At 47.2% G+C, this 16,026-nt stretch overlaps 1 protein-coding gene across 2 annotated transcripts in view; it reads left to right on the plus strand.

Annotated features, from left to right (window-relative positions):
- The window catches only part of LOC119461788 (uncharacterized), a 33,668-nt gene continuing 17,642 nt past the window's right edge, over positions 1-16,026 (plus strand). Inside the window, exons 1-4 of one of the 2 annotated variants that reach the window (XM_037723165.2) lie at positions 4-190; positions 297-365; positions 7,007-7,137; positions 11,875-12,538. In XM_037723165.2, coding sequence (XP_037579093.2) covers positions 55-190; positions 297-365; positions 7,007-7,137; positions 11,875-12,081 — 543 coding nt within the window. In that variant the 5' untranslated portion in view covers positions 4-54 and the 3' untranslated portion in view covers positions 12,082-12,538. Of the gene's footprint in view, positions 191-296; positions 366-7,006; positions 7,138-11,874; positions 12,539-16,026 lie in introns of those variants that run through there. The other variant, XM_049672178.1, reaches the window with a different exon arrangement.

The raw sequence follows: 16,026 nt of genomic DNA on the forward strand, positions 1-16,026 counted from the left end.
TTATTACTTGAGGTAGAGTGTACTTTACTTGAGGTTTGGACGCACCGCCACTCTATGCTCGAAACCATGTTCAACACGCAAACACGTGCTTCCGAAATGTCGAGTCGTGGAGACGAAGGTTTGAACGGCAGCTTAAAGAAAGCCGGCAGCAAACGCTCGAAAGACCTTTTAAGAAGCGAAATTATCACACGTAAGCCAAGCACTTCCACTACTAATTTGCGTCCTTTCGTCAACGCTTGTGCGTTTCGTTATTTCTTAGTTGCGTTCATGCTGACTTCATTGCCTTGTGTGCACAGGTGAAGATCATATTCGCTCTCTGGTTCAGTCCAAAGGACCGCCGAAAACTTTTCAAGTGACAAGCTCGGGTAAGCGCACTTTGACGTTGAATGTTTGTGGGCGATTCTGCAGGCTAGTCATTAATGCTATGTCGCAATTAGTAACGTGTCTAAACAGGAAATGGCGTTCAGCTGCTGCCAGAAAAAAAGTAACCTATCTCTAGCTGTAACGACTTTTTGTTTTCACGTGCGAATCGCATTACTTCACGTCAATACCCGCTTGACGTGAAGTTGGTTACAGAGGTCTATTGTAACGCACCATGTTATGTGTTACTGAGCGCGGCTATGAAGGTAAATCCTGAGGCCTGCCTCCCTTTGCCGGTTATATGTGCGCTCATGGAGCCGTACTTGTAAAAAAAAAAAAAAAAAAAAAAAAAAAAAAAAAAAAAAAAAAAAAAAACCATCGTCGCGACGAAAGGAGCGCCCCGCGACTTTTGCAACATGCCGTGCCGTGCGAGAATTACGGAACGCCAACGAGGAATCTGCCAATGAGGGCAGTCCTCTTGGCATATGAACTGTTACAATAACCGGTTTTAATGAGTGAAATTGTACAATGAGTTTTACACTTGTGCACAATATGCCTAGATACTGGCTCTTTCATCGTCAGATGATTGCTCTGTACTAGGTGGCATGAAATAAGCAATTAAGAAGTGTGTACCTTGCACGGTGATTGCCTGAAACGAAGCAAACACTTTAAACAAGCTACGAAAAATCGATACAAGCCATGCCACCCTCTTAACTAATTGTATATCCTACCTAATGATATCTCCACTAGTTGGGCACGAAAGTTGCATGGTCTATAACGCCTAACTAATCTCGCTCAGATAAGGAATTTTGTGATACCTTCCTAATAGACACGTTTTGCACAACTATTGCATCCACATGATAACAGGAAATGTGCTTTAGTGCTCAGTTTAAGGGAAGAGTCATTTCTTTCACACTTGCCATTTTAGATTGCTGCCTGCTTGCCTAGTTATCCAGTAAGTGCTTCTTTAGAATCCATGCAGCACTTTTTGCTTCTGCTGCATTCCTGACACCATCTAGCTAGAAAAGGTATCCACCCACTGCACATATTTGAGTAAGTTCAACAAATGGGAGTGTTATACCTTCCAGTAGTATTTTCATCCGGGGAAGTCACGGAAAGCTTTTGTCATGCTTCTACCCATGATCATAGCCATCAGCCTATTTCACATTTACCGTGAGATGGCTTCTCTGAACAATCTCTAATTACTCGGTTTCTCTCTTAGCTGAGTTATCCCAATCCGGCAAACTTCCCCACCTCATCACACTACCTCTGCTGCTTTCAACTCCTCTTGTCCCTTTCTTGACACCCATTCTGTCACTTAGACCAACCATAATGTGAAGCACTGCTTTTCTAGCTGAGCTAGACTACTTGTAAGAGAGCAGTTAATTGGGCTTCTTTGTGTACGTTCATTATTGCATACATACTATGGAGGGCAAATAAAGTGCGAACAGCAGAGTGCTTACCTTGTGGGGATCGAGGTGCCTTCCCGCGCCTCGTCCCCCAGCTCTCGCGTGGCGCTTGGCTCAATCTCCGGGAACCGCCGCTGTAACGGCAACACGGCGGACACGGCTAGCGTGCCGGAGCTACTTTCCCGCGCAAGCCGTGCTTCTCCCCCGCTGGGATGGGACTTTCCCCGCGAGAACACGTCACCGGGACGCGCCCTGAATGGCCCCCGAGCACCCTCTCCACCCGAGCTCTCGTCCGCTGAGCGCTTCCTCGCCGCGGCAGATGTTCACAGACCCGCAACGAGGTGGTTACTTGAGACCTTTGTTCTCGCGCTTGGTGGACCGCTACCCGGTTAGCCCTAGCGCAGCGGGCACGCGTACTCGATCGGTCTTGTGGTGAGCCTTTGCCCGTAAGCGCCGTGACTGTCGCACTGTGCTGTATCTTGGGTGAACAAACCCATGTTTGTTGGTGAACTGACTCCGGAGCCTTCTTTGCGCCGTGTAAGAAAGTCGACGAACCCTGTCGTAGCGCCTTTGTGTGTTGCGGAGTGGAGGAGCGTCGTGCCCTTTCCTGACCGTAGCTCGTAGGGTAAGCCTTGTGCAAACCCATCTCCACAACGTTAAGCGTTTCCGAGGGCACAGTGTGTGCTGTTGGCCAGTCATCCTTGTCTGCATGCGTGCGCATGTGATTTTCGCACAGCGAAGATACTACTCCAGGAGAACAGGCTGGGTCTTTACTACAGCCCTTACTGCTCCCCAGGGAAAATCAGTGATGTTATTTTAAAGGTAGAGCGCTGCAAGGTGCGAGAAAGGTACAATCCAGCATGACTGACTCAGCACGAGCGTCGCAGGCACGAGAAAGTCTGTCCGATGTACCTTTACCTTCTCGGATTCGCGTACATGCGCCAGCAGTCAGCGTCTGAGTGTAAACAAACTCGATGCCAGCACACCTTGGGACAAACGCATTCAAAACGAGCAAAGAAACTTCTCCTCCATAGTACCTAGGCAAAGTCAGATATTCAAGGAGCAAAAGCCCCCAGATTTTCTCTCTCGCACTCGCTCTTACTCGTGCTTGCACACAAACGTCGGGCGACTCCTGAAATGCCACCCCCCGCTGTGCTGCCTGGCAATTGTAAAGTTGCTTACTATCTTGAGCTGGCAAGCACTGTGCATACAGTGCATGCTAATGATTGTGTCTGCTAAATATGACATTGCTACGCACCGCGGAAGCAGCTGAAATTTCAAACAAAATGCCGTGCGTCATTCTCCTCACGGGTGCCATGCTCCAAGCACTGCTGAGGACATATGTCGGCAAATGCGCCTACGAACACGAATGTGGTGTAACGTTGTTCTCAGTGACACGACTTTGAGAATTATACAAGGCAACATGTGTTATTTGTTTAATCTGTTGCTTCAATAGGCAAATGAAAGTTCAGAGAAATAACAAAACATACAAACCGAATGTCTGCATGTGTTGCTTTTACTTCATACCGTAGCAAGAGAGATGTACTTCCATTTCGTCCGCTTGTTCCCACGTTGTGCAGTTGCATGCAGAAAACGAAACTATCTCATTTTCTACCGTGTTCCAGTGCGCAATCATGCTCTGTGATCCGCTTGTCTGCCTCAGTGTTTGTGTAGCACTGACTTACGCCGCTAGTCAGCTGTTCTCGTGCACAGCGTGCAAAATCATGCACTGTGTGAAACTAGACAGACGCAACAGCTTGTGTGTGATGCTTTCAGTGTAAGTGCGCTGCACAGCAAAAAGCAAGGGGGAAAAAAAATATAAAGCAGGCAGGGCCCATGACGTATGTGTCATGTGATCCTCCAGCTCCGGTATGGGAGAATGCAGGGAAGGAATTTCGCTTGCAGAGGCTAGACGGGGCAAGTGGAGAGAATATCCATGTTGGCGGCGACGCTCGCCTTCTGGAATCATGGGCTCGTGCAGCGCCTCCTCTATTTTTTCAATGCCAGTGCAATCACTCGCTCCGCAATGGCTCGTTGGTGCGCCTTAGTTCAGCGAGTCGCCGCGATATGACGCTACCCGGTGGGTACGGCTGCTTGCGTCACGTGTGTGTCTGAGCGCGTGTCGCTGCCGCTCCGGAGGAGATGCGGTAGACGCTTCACGTGTCTGTCAGGATTACTTTCTGCGACTTCCGTCGTGAGGTGCCACCCAGAGGGTACTCTCCCCCATGACCGTAAAGCAGGCGCAAACGCTAGCCGAAGGGGGAGAGTAGGAAACGGCCATCGTGAAGCGTTGGATGAGCCGCATCTGGCTGGCATTGAAAAAATAGAGGTGCTGGCTCGGGTTGCACTGAAATATTTCAATCTCGGCTATTAATGAATCAATTTGAAATATTATTGCGGTAGAACGCTCCCTAGAGGGCACGTAACAACTTCCAGCTTATAACCGAAATGTTCTATGCGGCCTGGTGAGGGGGGGCTTTTAAACCTGTGCCCCTATTGACCTGCTGCCATCTTATGAGACTATGTGGCACCATTTTCTTGATCTTGTTTCTCAATGTGGCCCTGCACCAGGTCTAGTGGGGCCGATTTTGGCATTTCATCGCCATAATTGCCACAGAAGGGACACTGGGCAGGCGTATTATAGTTTGCGATGTGGGGCTATCGCTGACTGGTACACGAGGAACTATATTGTTTTCTTGGCACTTCTTGTCATCGTAGCTGCTGCGTCTTCTAGTGTGAATACTGATTTGGCAAAAACTAGAAAAATATCCGTTGCGGTAGCTTAGTGGCTATGGCCTTGCGCTGCCAAGCTCAGATTCGCGGGTGGGATTCCAGCCACGGCGGCCGCATTTCGACGGGGGGTGAAATGCAAAAACGCTCTTGTACCTAGATGTTTAAGAAACGTAGGTGGTCAAAATTAATCCGGAGTCCTACAATACGGCGTGCCTGATAATCAGATCATCATTTTAACGTGATAGCATTTAGGGCCCCGTGTTGCAGAAAATCCGGCGTCGGCATTGCTGCCCGCGGCCGAGGAAATCATCCCCAACCATGCAGGCCCTCCAAATATATTTTACCACTAAAGTTGCTCACACTTTTTCTTGTATTCTTTACAAAGTTATTCCTCGGAATTTTGAGAGGGACAGTCCACAAACAATTGTCATGAAACAAAACACCGACGGCGCATGCCTTTTATGCTAAATATTCTCAGGCTGATATATTAAAGGTGCAAACAATAAAAGATGGCTGCCCACGAAAGAGGACGCGTTTCTACCAGAAAGCGTGCCTTCGTGCATTGCGTTCACTGCCAGCGTTTCCCAGCAGCGTTTTATGGGGGGGGGGGGAGACGAGTTGTTTTGGTGTTGCTGACCTAGAGCAGGGGGTCCTGTCAGCAACACCAAAACAACTCGTCTCCCCCCCCATCCCCTGTCCCTCGTCAACGCATTCCCGCGACTAAAGGGTGCCCAGCATCAGTCAAACTCAGCCGACCAGCAAAGCCGAAGCCCCCCCTACCCCCACGACCTCTTTTGTCTGTCTAGAACAGGTGCCTTGCCAAGTGTCTCCCCACCTTACGCTCTCTCCCCCTTCCTCTCCTTTGTTACGACGGACCTTTTAAAAGCGGCACACCGCCACCTCCGAAGAATACCTCCTGAAGAAGGAGCCGAACTGGTTCCAAAACGTCGGGCTAGTAAATTTCCTTATTTGGTTGGAGTCAATCTCTAAGTCTTAAATGCTGATGACATGCATGCTGTTCGTGACCTAGAAGTACCGGGCGTACAGCATTAAGACACGTAAGATTGACAATGCTTAATGTTTGGGGACAAGATATGCCCCAAAAGTGCAAATGTTTTGCAGTGTCAAATGAATTGCAAGCTTCGCTGAACAATCGGTGGTGCACAAGGGGTGAGCTGTCCCCTTGGAACACCCATAGCCGCCGGCTCTCCTTGCTGGTTGACTGGCACGAACCCTAGCCTTAAAGACAATAATGCAGGTAACACCTGGGTGAACTGAAGATTTCCTCATAAAAATGTAAACAATACTAGCACTGAACTATTAATGCTGTGCACAAAAATGGAAGCACGTGAAGCGTGAAGGTCAGCGTGAAGCAAACATCCCATATTTCCCATCTCAGTGTGCTTCCCCTTCTCTCGCAAAAATGCTGTAGTGAGGTTGCCAAGGAGCAGCTTGGGGAAGTCTGGCTTCAAACAGTCTCTTGACTTGCGTGTAGAAGCCTTGTTGTACCCGATGCAGGCAGTAGACAGGGCTACTTCTGGGCAGGGAGAGATATACAGTTAAACCTCGATGTAACAAGGTTGGTAAAATCTGCAATTTGTTCGTTATGTTGTTCAAATTTGATCTTTTATGCAAATGAGTACAGTTGCCGATGGATTTTTTAAAAATGGAAATTAGGCTATCCAAATTATCTGACAGTCGCAAGAAATCAAATTTGAATGAAAAGAATTTCTTTGTTCACTTTGAGAGTTGGCGACAAAAGATGCGGTTTCATGCCGTGTTGACAATATCTTCACATTCGCAGTACGAAGCGAATGAAGCCGCGTCTTCACGTCCACTCCTCTCCCGCGGCTATTCACAGTGGGATGATGCTGTCATGAAAAGCATAGAAGCATGATTCATTGTGCACGCGGCAGATTACCTCTAAAAAAACGCGAAGGCTGTGTATGCATTCAGCCACACTGATAGCCATGTGTGAGAAACGGAGATGCATGCCAACCTGCCCCCCACGTCCTCGCTTGATCGCATTATCGCAAGCTCGCTCCCCCTTCCTCTCTTTGCCCCTGCTTTCGTGGGGTGACAGTGCTCATCAACCCGCCATGCTTCTCTGCACACAGTCACATGCTTTCACTCGCACCTAAAGCATACAGCACACAGGGCGCAGTATGATCTTATCGCACTAGGACTTTGCACGGAATATAACCATTTGACCATCTGCATCCACGAAAGTTTCCATTTATTGTCTCTGTATTCCTTCACAGCGGCCGTGAAATTAATCATTTATACTGAAATCATGTAAACACACACTTCGTTACCTTAAGGTTCAAATACATGGGGTTCTATGAACAACAAATTGTAAAAAGTGAAATTCTTGGTTATATTGAAGTTAGTATATTGAGGTTTAACTGCGTCAGAAAAATTGGGCTGTAACAGCTAGGTGCAAAGTGACTATGCTATGCAGATAGACCCGCTATGCTCAAAGCCACCCTTGTTTGATGTTCCAGCCCTGGCACAGGCAAGGTCCTTTCTTCCAAAGCTGGCCGAGGCTGAGAGGACAAGGCTGGCCACTGGCTGTGACAATGGTGCAAGCATTGAGGCAGAAGACACTACCAGCGAAGGACCCTTTATTGAGATGGTTAGTGCTTGTGTTATAATGTGCCGGTTTTGGGCACTATCAACTTCCAAGCCTCGTTCTGTTTAAAACCTAATGACTAGAGGATAATCTTTACATCTATGTGCGGCCGTTCAGGGAGCTAGCATTGGAGGGTTTATGGGGGCTCTCAAAAACCCTTAAGGTCCCTCCAATTCGAAAGCTTCATTTTCTAGGCCTTTGAACTACTGCAATTTCTTTTAAAAGGACTCCGCAGTGCTTTCTTTAACAGAATTGTGGGACAGTGCCCTCTGCACATGTGTTATACATGCATCACTTCATGTGTCTGGAGGTGCTGAGTCATTGTTTCATTCCCTGCTGTTCTTTCACGCTGAGCTCGCTGGAGGTTATGGTGAACCAAGGTGTTGCCTACAGTGCTTTGCCATCTGTATGACACTGTGATGGAGTGTTTCCTATTGTTTTCCATTTATAGCGTGACATTCGCTACTTCCTTTCCTCTTTCTTGAGATACAGTTAAACCTGGATATAACGAAATTGACATATTCCCGAAAAACTTCGTTATAAAGAGGATTTCGTTATATGCAGGTTCGGCACGAAAATTCGAAAAAGAAACGCTTACCGTATGTACTGTCGCTGAAGATTTACTCCCAATACACTAAAGTTGCGATGAACAAAAAAGTCCCAGTTTCGCCTGAAAGGCGAAGCATCAAATGCGACAGCAAATTAGCAGACAGCTATATGAAGTAAGGATAGTACAGTCAAACCTCGTTAATACGTACCCTTGCAGTTTAAACATAGTTGCGAAGATTCCCCCACCTAGCCCCCATTGAACCCCATGTATTGGCTGACCGCTTAAGCTGTAGTCACTCATTGCCCATCAAACGGTTAGTGCGTACTATTTTTCTTGTTCTACATGGACAGGCACAAAATCGGCAAAATCTCATGTGCGAAGACGTTCGATTCTCGAGTTGCGACGCCTGGACGACAGTCGCCAGCAATAGTGAACTTACAACATGGCCACCATGACGTATTTCCTGCTCGTACAGCTATTGCCGATTGTCGCGCACAAAAGCATGGCCTTCGAGATAAGTTCCCAGTAACGTGGAGAAGCTGCTGGTAGGGGGTGCGAGTTTGCTGTCGCTATCAGAGTAGTAACCGCGCAGAAGCATATTTTATTGCGAAGCGCATTCGTGCCGTCACCGTGGACGTCGCTTTGCGGTTCCGTGCAAAGTCCAAACATGGCAATAATGTCGCCGCGCGCCGTACGCTGCGTGTGCAAGTGAAAGCTTGAGGGGATCGGCCGACTCAATCTCGCGCGTGCGACGGAGAAGGGGGGGGGGGGGTGCGAAAGCGCGCTTCCGTGCTAGGCACGGCGGGGGAGGTGTTTACTTCGGCGGCGGCCGCCGTATATTTACAGCGATCTGCGATGTGGAAAAAGTGTGCGCCCGCGCGGGCTTATCTTCAAAGTGAACTGCAGACAAGGTCAATATCTTGCGTTTCTTTGTCGAAGCACTCATCCTTAGAATGTCACACCAGGTCGTTTTGTGTCGTTTCGCAAAAGCGCAAGGCGTCGGAAACGAAGAGCGAGCGACACGATGGCGTCGTAGCGTCATATAGTGTCACCTAGTGTCAGGTTAGTGAAGTGAAGCACAGAGACTTGCGCAGCAATCAAAGAGTTGGCACTGCCAGCGTGTTGAAAAAAAAAAAATTTTTTTCCTTCGGCAACATCAACAGGCAAAGGAGAGTGCCGGCTTGGCGGGCTAGGCCAGCTGCGGTTGGGGTGGGATCAGGTTTGAATGAAGGGAGGGGGAAAGGTCACGCCCGTGGCGTCAAGATCGCCGGGTCAAGGGATGCAGGCCCGCCTCGCAGTCGCCGTGAATTCGAGCGCGCCAAGCGCACCGCCGCTTCGCATTCTATCGCGGCGTGGAAGGTCCTTCCGGTTGCTGCTCGCGCAAAAATGACAAAATTTGGGGCGAAATCTCTAGGTTGTCGGCGGGGAAAATTCGTCATTTCGAGGGGGTCTCCCGCTGCCACTTCGTTACGTAGAGGTCTCAAATACATATGCTTCTATGGATTAACAGCGGGAATAGAAAAACTTCGTTATATCCAGGAACTCGTTATATGGAGGTTCGTTATAAGCAGGTTTAACTGTACTATGTAAACCAAATTTTTTTCTTTAAGACAAGCCACATCTTGGGGAATGTGACCAGTGGCATATTGTTCATGAACTTCTTGAGTTACTCTGAAGCATCTATATTTTAAATTTTGATGCAAAAGTGCAAGGCTCTGTTTAGAGAGTGTTTTATCGAAATCATTTTTCCGATGATTTCATTATTGGTGGAGATATAAGAAATTGAACTTTCTGTTACCATGCCGCCAGGAGGTGAGCGTCACCTACAACAGATACACTCTCCTGCTTTGCCTTGGCTAGCTCTGCCAGCGGCTATCCTTCCCTGCCTTCTCCCATACCATTTATTGTCCAGTTCCCTTCTTCTAAGTTCCTGGGAGTCAAGGGACCACGTCATGCTCATGGGAGGAGCCCTGCCTCCTTTTATTTATTTTTTCTTACTTGCTGTGCAGTGCATTTCTAATGGTGACATTGCAAGCAGTGTGTCTTGTGCAGAGGCATTTGGGGGTGCGGGCAACCTTGACTCTCGCTTGAGGCATGGCTTTCGTGAGAGAAAGGGTGCGCGGCCTTCTGCTTGAAATTGTGACCGTTTTTGTGCCACACAACTGTTTTGTATTTTGCAGGCACTAACACCACTGTGTGATCTATGCGTGGCACTTGTTTCTTTGCAGTACCCAAATGTGGCCCTTTAATGTCCATAGTTTTGGTTTTTTGCCACTACAGGACAAAACTTTCAAAAGCAATTTGCACACACAAATCTGTACACTGTGACTGATGCAGATATTCTTAGAAGATGCTTTAACTTTCTTGTTAGACGGTATCCAGTCCTCAAAGAAGCAACAAGCTATTTCTCGAAGGGATTGACCAGTAATATGAACCCTGTTGTAACGAGGGTATATTGTCCAGTTCCCTTCTTCTAATTTCCTGGGAGATACTATGTGATGGCCCACAATGAAAAGTATGTTTTACACACATTGATGCAGCGACGAGTGGTGCTAACACTCCGAAAGCTAATCTGGTTGACATTTGCAAATACAGTGGAATCTCAATGATACGAATCTCACGAGGTCACGAAAAATATTCGTATTAGCCGAAATTCATATCATCGAAACACAATTAAAGCTAGCTAAATTAAAGAGTCGGAGGTGAACTCACTCAGGCACACGCATGTGAAAAGCATTTACAGTATAGATCACTTATAACGTAACTGTTTATAGTGCAGAACTGGCTACAACGCGGCCTTTTCCGACTGCCGTTTACCCTCCCATACAACTCCATTTATAGGCATACCGCTTAGCGTGCAGCCGCGTGAGATGAAACACCGGTTATAATGTGGCTTCCGCTGGAAAATCTCGCCAAGGGCGGAAGCGAGCACGCTTCTCAACGAGGTGCGCCCACCGACGGGAGAGATCAACGAGGGCGATGCGGAGGAGGAGCATGAGACGTGGAGCACGAGTCCAAGGGCGATAAAATCGTCGCCGCGCGCCGTATGTGTGAGTGAAAGCGCGTCTTTCGCGCGGGATGCGCGCCTTCACGCACGGAGAGTGAACGCACAGCGGAGAGCAAACGCGACTTCCGTCACTGCCGGCCGGGTGGTTCTTTATTCTATGGTCGAGCCCTGCCCTGCTTCTGTCGTGCGAAAGGCCGGGGGGAAGGAGGGGTGGGGGGCCGGGCGCAAGGGTAACTGGTGACACAATCTCCCACGCGAAAGAAGCAAAGCAGGAAGGCAGCGCAGGTGAGAGGGAAGGAGGGAGGGGGGGGGCGGCTTTTACTCTGCCAACAAATGCGTTCTTGTAATTTGCGCTTGTGCCGGCTGTCGGGGTTGTCGCGCGCACCGTATCTTGAAAGCGATCTCCACACGGCTCTTACCTTTGTATGCGCTGTGCTTACGCCGCTCAGTTTCTGTTGAAGCGATAGACCGCACGAACCTTCGCTCGCTGCCCTTCGCTCGCTGTGGCGGCCGCGCTTCCCCACGAATAGCAAGAAAAGCACCTCCGCGTCACTCTTCGCGCCCAGTCGCAGCCTCCGCGCTGTCCGATGCCGCGTCCGCGCCTCTGCACCAAAAGAGAAAGGGAGAAAGCGCGTGACTGTGCGCTGTTCTCTTTCGCGGCTGTCGGATGGGGCGGCGTTTATTCGTATCAACCGACGCGGGTCGAAAATGGATTCGTAACAACCGTTCTCTAGCACGTTGCAAAGTAATGGGGCTCGGCCGGGACCACAGAAAAATTCGTATCATCCGGAAATTCGTATTAGCCGTGATCGTATCATTGAGATTCCACTGTACCAAAGAAAAAGTGTATGGGAGGACGGCTGTTACAGCAATTCAATGGTAGAACATCGCATGCGTAATGTGAAAATGTGTGTTCGAATCCCACCTGCGTTTTCTTTCACTTTCATTTCCCATTTTGCATATTATTTTGACATTTCAGTTATTGAACAGTTAATTTCCTCCTGTGCTTTCTCTGGCTTCATTGCCTGTTGGCATCATGTGAGTATAGCTAACAAAAAGATAGAGCTCTTCCTGTTTTTGCCTATTCTTCTCACTCGGTAGTAATTAAGTTAAATGGATCTAAAATAAGTTTGCCAATCAAGTAGAGAACAAGTAGGGCCATGGAACAACTCTCTTCCTGCAGAACTTTGCCCTCGCTGGACTAGCGTCCAGTAGCGAGAGCTCCTCGGACTCTGAGGTTGAGGAGTCTGACTCCGAAGCGGAGGAAGCCAGTCCGGCCATTCAAGTGAGGCCCACCCGGAGAGCAGTCCGTCGAGGCACGGCCACCGGCCCCACCCTCATCAAGGAGCTCCCACAGGTGGACAGTCAGCCACGGGCCGATCATTCGTAAATGTCTGTCTTTCGATGCTGGCCCTTGTTTTCTCTCTCGACTGACACTTGCGGTGCTTTTTGAAAGCCCGCAATACTGCGTCTTGTACTATGATGCAGAAGGCTCATAAATGGCGCCCTGTAAATGTCCACATTTGGTTGTCACGTTTGAGTTACTGTATTGACTCCAAACTCTGAACAATGAATTCAAGAAAGAGAGTATGGATATATTTTTGAACTTTGATCAAAATCATTCATACTAAAAACATGACGAAGAAGTCTCCCATTAAGAAAGCAATGATTCGAGCTTAGCTGTTTTGAGCTGTCACGACAATCGTACATCAGTGTGTACAATCTTACATTGGATGGTGTTGGCCATCTCGAGCAACATGTCCATGCTGTAGTTTGATGATGTAAAAACAATTGCGTTAACTCTTAATAGCTCTTTTTTTGCAGACGTTTTTCTTTCTTTTTTTTTTCTGTGTGATAGCTGCACACCAAAATTGCGCACAATTATTTTGGCAAAAAAAATTGTGGTTATTATGTCAGCAGTATTTCTTCTTACGGTGAGACAGCCACAAATCATTTAGCTTGCTCAGAAGATGAGAAATTAACGTAAATTGAGTCTGTAAAATGAATAATTTGCATCCGCAAGAAAAGGTACTACGGAATCTGTTAAAAAGGTGCCAAAGAACATAGCATTTAAGTGCTTGTGTAGCCCTTTGTGCTCCTTATTTGTGGTCATTTGAATTTTTTTTTGTATGAAATAAACTTTATTTTACAAAGTATAGGGGACAGCAGGTGTTATAGCAGGTGAAAGCTACAGTGTTGTAGCTTGAGTGGGCCTGTGATCCCGCATATTAGCGTGACAGCTTGCACTCAAACACAAGATTTTACAGTTTCAATGTAAACAAAAAAAAAGACAAAAAAAGAACTTAAACACACTTACAATCACAGAAATAACAGACGAAGCTCAAAAATCTACGCACTGACATTTACAAATTGCGTCTTCAACTAGCTAATTGGTAAGGCAAGCACATAGCATTTAATTGAGCACTATCTATTCAAAAGAACTGGCACAAGAAACCATAATTGTTACGGTTACGAGGAACTGCCCATTCTTCAGCACTCCTTGTTAAAACAAGTTTTTCTTCATGCTCAAGTCTAGCAACAGATTGAAGTGACTGGACACTTCAGGTGGTGAAAACCTAAGGTAATATAGTATTTGGTATTGAAACATATTAAAAGCAGCTATGTTATTATAGTGGAGAAAGAAAGGATGTGTGTGTGTGCCGTGTAACTCATTCCAGTGATATGCCTGACTGCTTTTTCTTTTTTGCAGTGTGAGTAGATTAGTTAGGTTCAATTCAATTCAATTTTATTTATAAGTAAATTAGCACAAAAACAGTAGTATACAGGAAGGGGTCCCAAAGTAAAAACTGCAGGCGGGACTCCTTACGATGAATTAAAATTACGAGAAATAAAACGAACGTAACAATGCATAGGTGAAAAATTAATAAGCGGATGAAAGGCGAAATAAGTACAGTGATATCATGCATAAACATAATAAAAACAAGTTACAAAAAATAAAAGGAGTACAAAAAAATACAAAAGAAAACCGACACAAAAAAAAAAAATACCATGGCATAACATGTTAGCACAATAAATTTGGATAAGTAGACGTAGACATTCATAGACAATATCAAGTTAATTAGGACAGTAATTGTTTTATTCAAATAGGTAGTCCTTCAATTGAGATTCAAATATGGAAAGGAAGTTGCATTGTTTTAAGTCGGTAGGCAGGGAGTTCCATATGATTTAGCATGAAAAAGAAGTTTTTTTCCATAGTTAGTGTGTACCTTAGGCAAAAGTAGATAGCCCTTAACAGAAAAACGGGTGCAGTTAGCATTAACCAATACGATGAGAAACTTTGAAAAATAATAGACAAAGATAATAGTAATAAGATAGGGATAAAGGTAGTACGCCATTGTTAATAGAGAGCAGGAGTGAGTGAGATTGTAGAGGTGCAAAAGAAATAATACGAATAGCTTGTTTTTGAAGGGTTAGGAGAGGTGATAGATGGATATTATAGTTGCGGCCCCAGGTTCGTTTATGAAGTTCCCCAAACCAGATGCGATTGTGCTTCAGAACTTGAGCTACCGTATTTATTCAAATATAAGGCAGTGACGATTATAAGGCGAGGGGGGAGGGGAGTTGACCCAAGAAAAAGAAAAAGTTTGCCCACTAGTCTAAAGCGAAAGAATCCGCTAGAAAATTGATTTCAATTCCCACCTTCGAAAGGGCAAAGGGCAACTGTATAAGCACGTAGACCAGAAAACCATGGCCAGACGGCGCTGCTGCGCCTCCTGACAGAGCCCCCAATGTGGAAATGCCAAGCAGCGTGGTCGCGCTGTGGCGCAGTCTCTGCTTTGTTTACATTGTTTTGCCTGCACTTTCCTTCGTTGCTCGTGCTTGCACCGCTCCGTTCTCAACGACGGCAGATCGCCTGCTTGCGGAACAGCGATGCAAAGATTGTAATGTGGTTTCGAGAAGGTTGCTGACAGCTTTTTCCGTGGTGGCAACCTCAAGGGAGCGTTTGCTTCCAAACATGTATGGCATTGAGCATATTGTGGATGGTGATGCGACAGTGAAAGCCAAGTGTGTGTCACTGGTGTCCGATAAGATCGTATACGACGTCGAGTTGGAGGTACAGTAGCCAACGGATAATTTGGACTTCGCGGGGATTGCGAAATAGTCCTATTTATCAAATGTCCGAAAAAACAAATTTGGCAAGAAAACAATTGTTTGTTTTCTTGTTGCAGCACCTGAGGTGGAAAAAGACTTCAATGCCTTGTTGAACGGTATTCCGCTTACGTAGATCCAAATCTGCTTGAATTTGGGCAAGCGTCATGTCCTCACTGAAGTACGACGAAAGCACCGCGAGGGCTCGTGCAAGGTCCCCATTCGATGGCCCCACAGAACACAGTGCGCTCTCCTTAGAGTCACAGTCATCTTCCATGGGCACGAGTACTTGATTAACAATTTCCTCTTCGTTAAGTTCGGCACAGGACACCGTGGCACTGTCCACATCAGCGAAGTTTCCAAAGTTCACTGTGGCAAACGAGCTTGCGTTGGAATCAGCACGCCGCTGCTTTACAGGTCTTCAATCAGCTCGTCTCCGCTCACGTCTGGCATACTAGCAGGCAGTTCAGGTGCAGGGTCCTGCGTTCCAGCGTCCGACTCAACACTGAGTCCGGCGTCCTGCGTGATGGAAATGGCAGTGGATTGTGCCTGCCGTCAGTGCCTTCCAGGCATCAGCAAGAATGTGAACAGCTGACAACAAGTCCACACTGTAACGTTTGCCACTGTCGGTGCACAGCACCATGCGATGTAGCAGGCGTGATCGGTAGAACACTTTCAGGTTCTTGATGATGCCCTGCTCCATGGGCTGGAGGACACTCCTGTTCATCATCATCACTGTTAGCTTATAGACCTTTTCATCGGGCGAGGAGGAAAGGGCGTGCGATGAGCCTTTCCTCCTCTCTGGCTTGTGCGAGCCGGCGCAGCGCGGCTTGAATGTGTTGCCGGTCGCGCTCTGCGGAACCTTTCGGAGGTGTTTTCGCTAGTTCTGAGTGCAATATATGGGAAGTCGGTTCTTAAGAGGTCGTTGAACAACCACTGTGTATCCTTTAGGTGCAGCAGTAGCTACAGTATCTAGAAATTTCTCTTGGATGTGCAAAAATGCGACGCACCTCATCAGCTGCGGTGTGTGTATGTGTTGTGAACTATGTTGGATGTATCGGTTTTCAGTCGACGAAGAGTTGTTGTAAAACATTTACGTCAGCCACTGGCATCATCAGCAGAGCACCATGCGGCTGAGCACGCGTGATTTGTAATGATGCTTCAAGTTACGAATCACGCCTTGGTCCATCGGCTGCAGGATTGCTGTGATGTTCGGCGGCAGAAA

Source organism: Dermacentor silvarum, chromosome 8 (genome assembly GCF_013339745.2).
Source record: "Dermacentor silvarum isolate Dsil-2018 chromosome 8, BIME_Dsil_1.4, whole genome shotgun sequence".
NCBI classification, from domain to species: Eukaryota; Metazoa; Arthropoda; class Arachnida; order Ixodida; family Ixodidae; genus Dermacentor; species Dermacentor silvarum.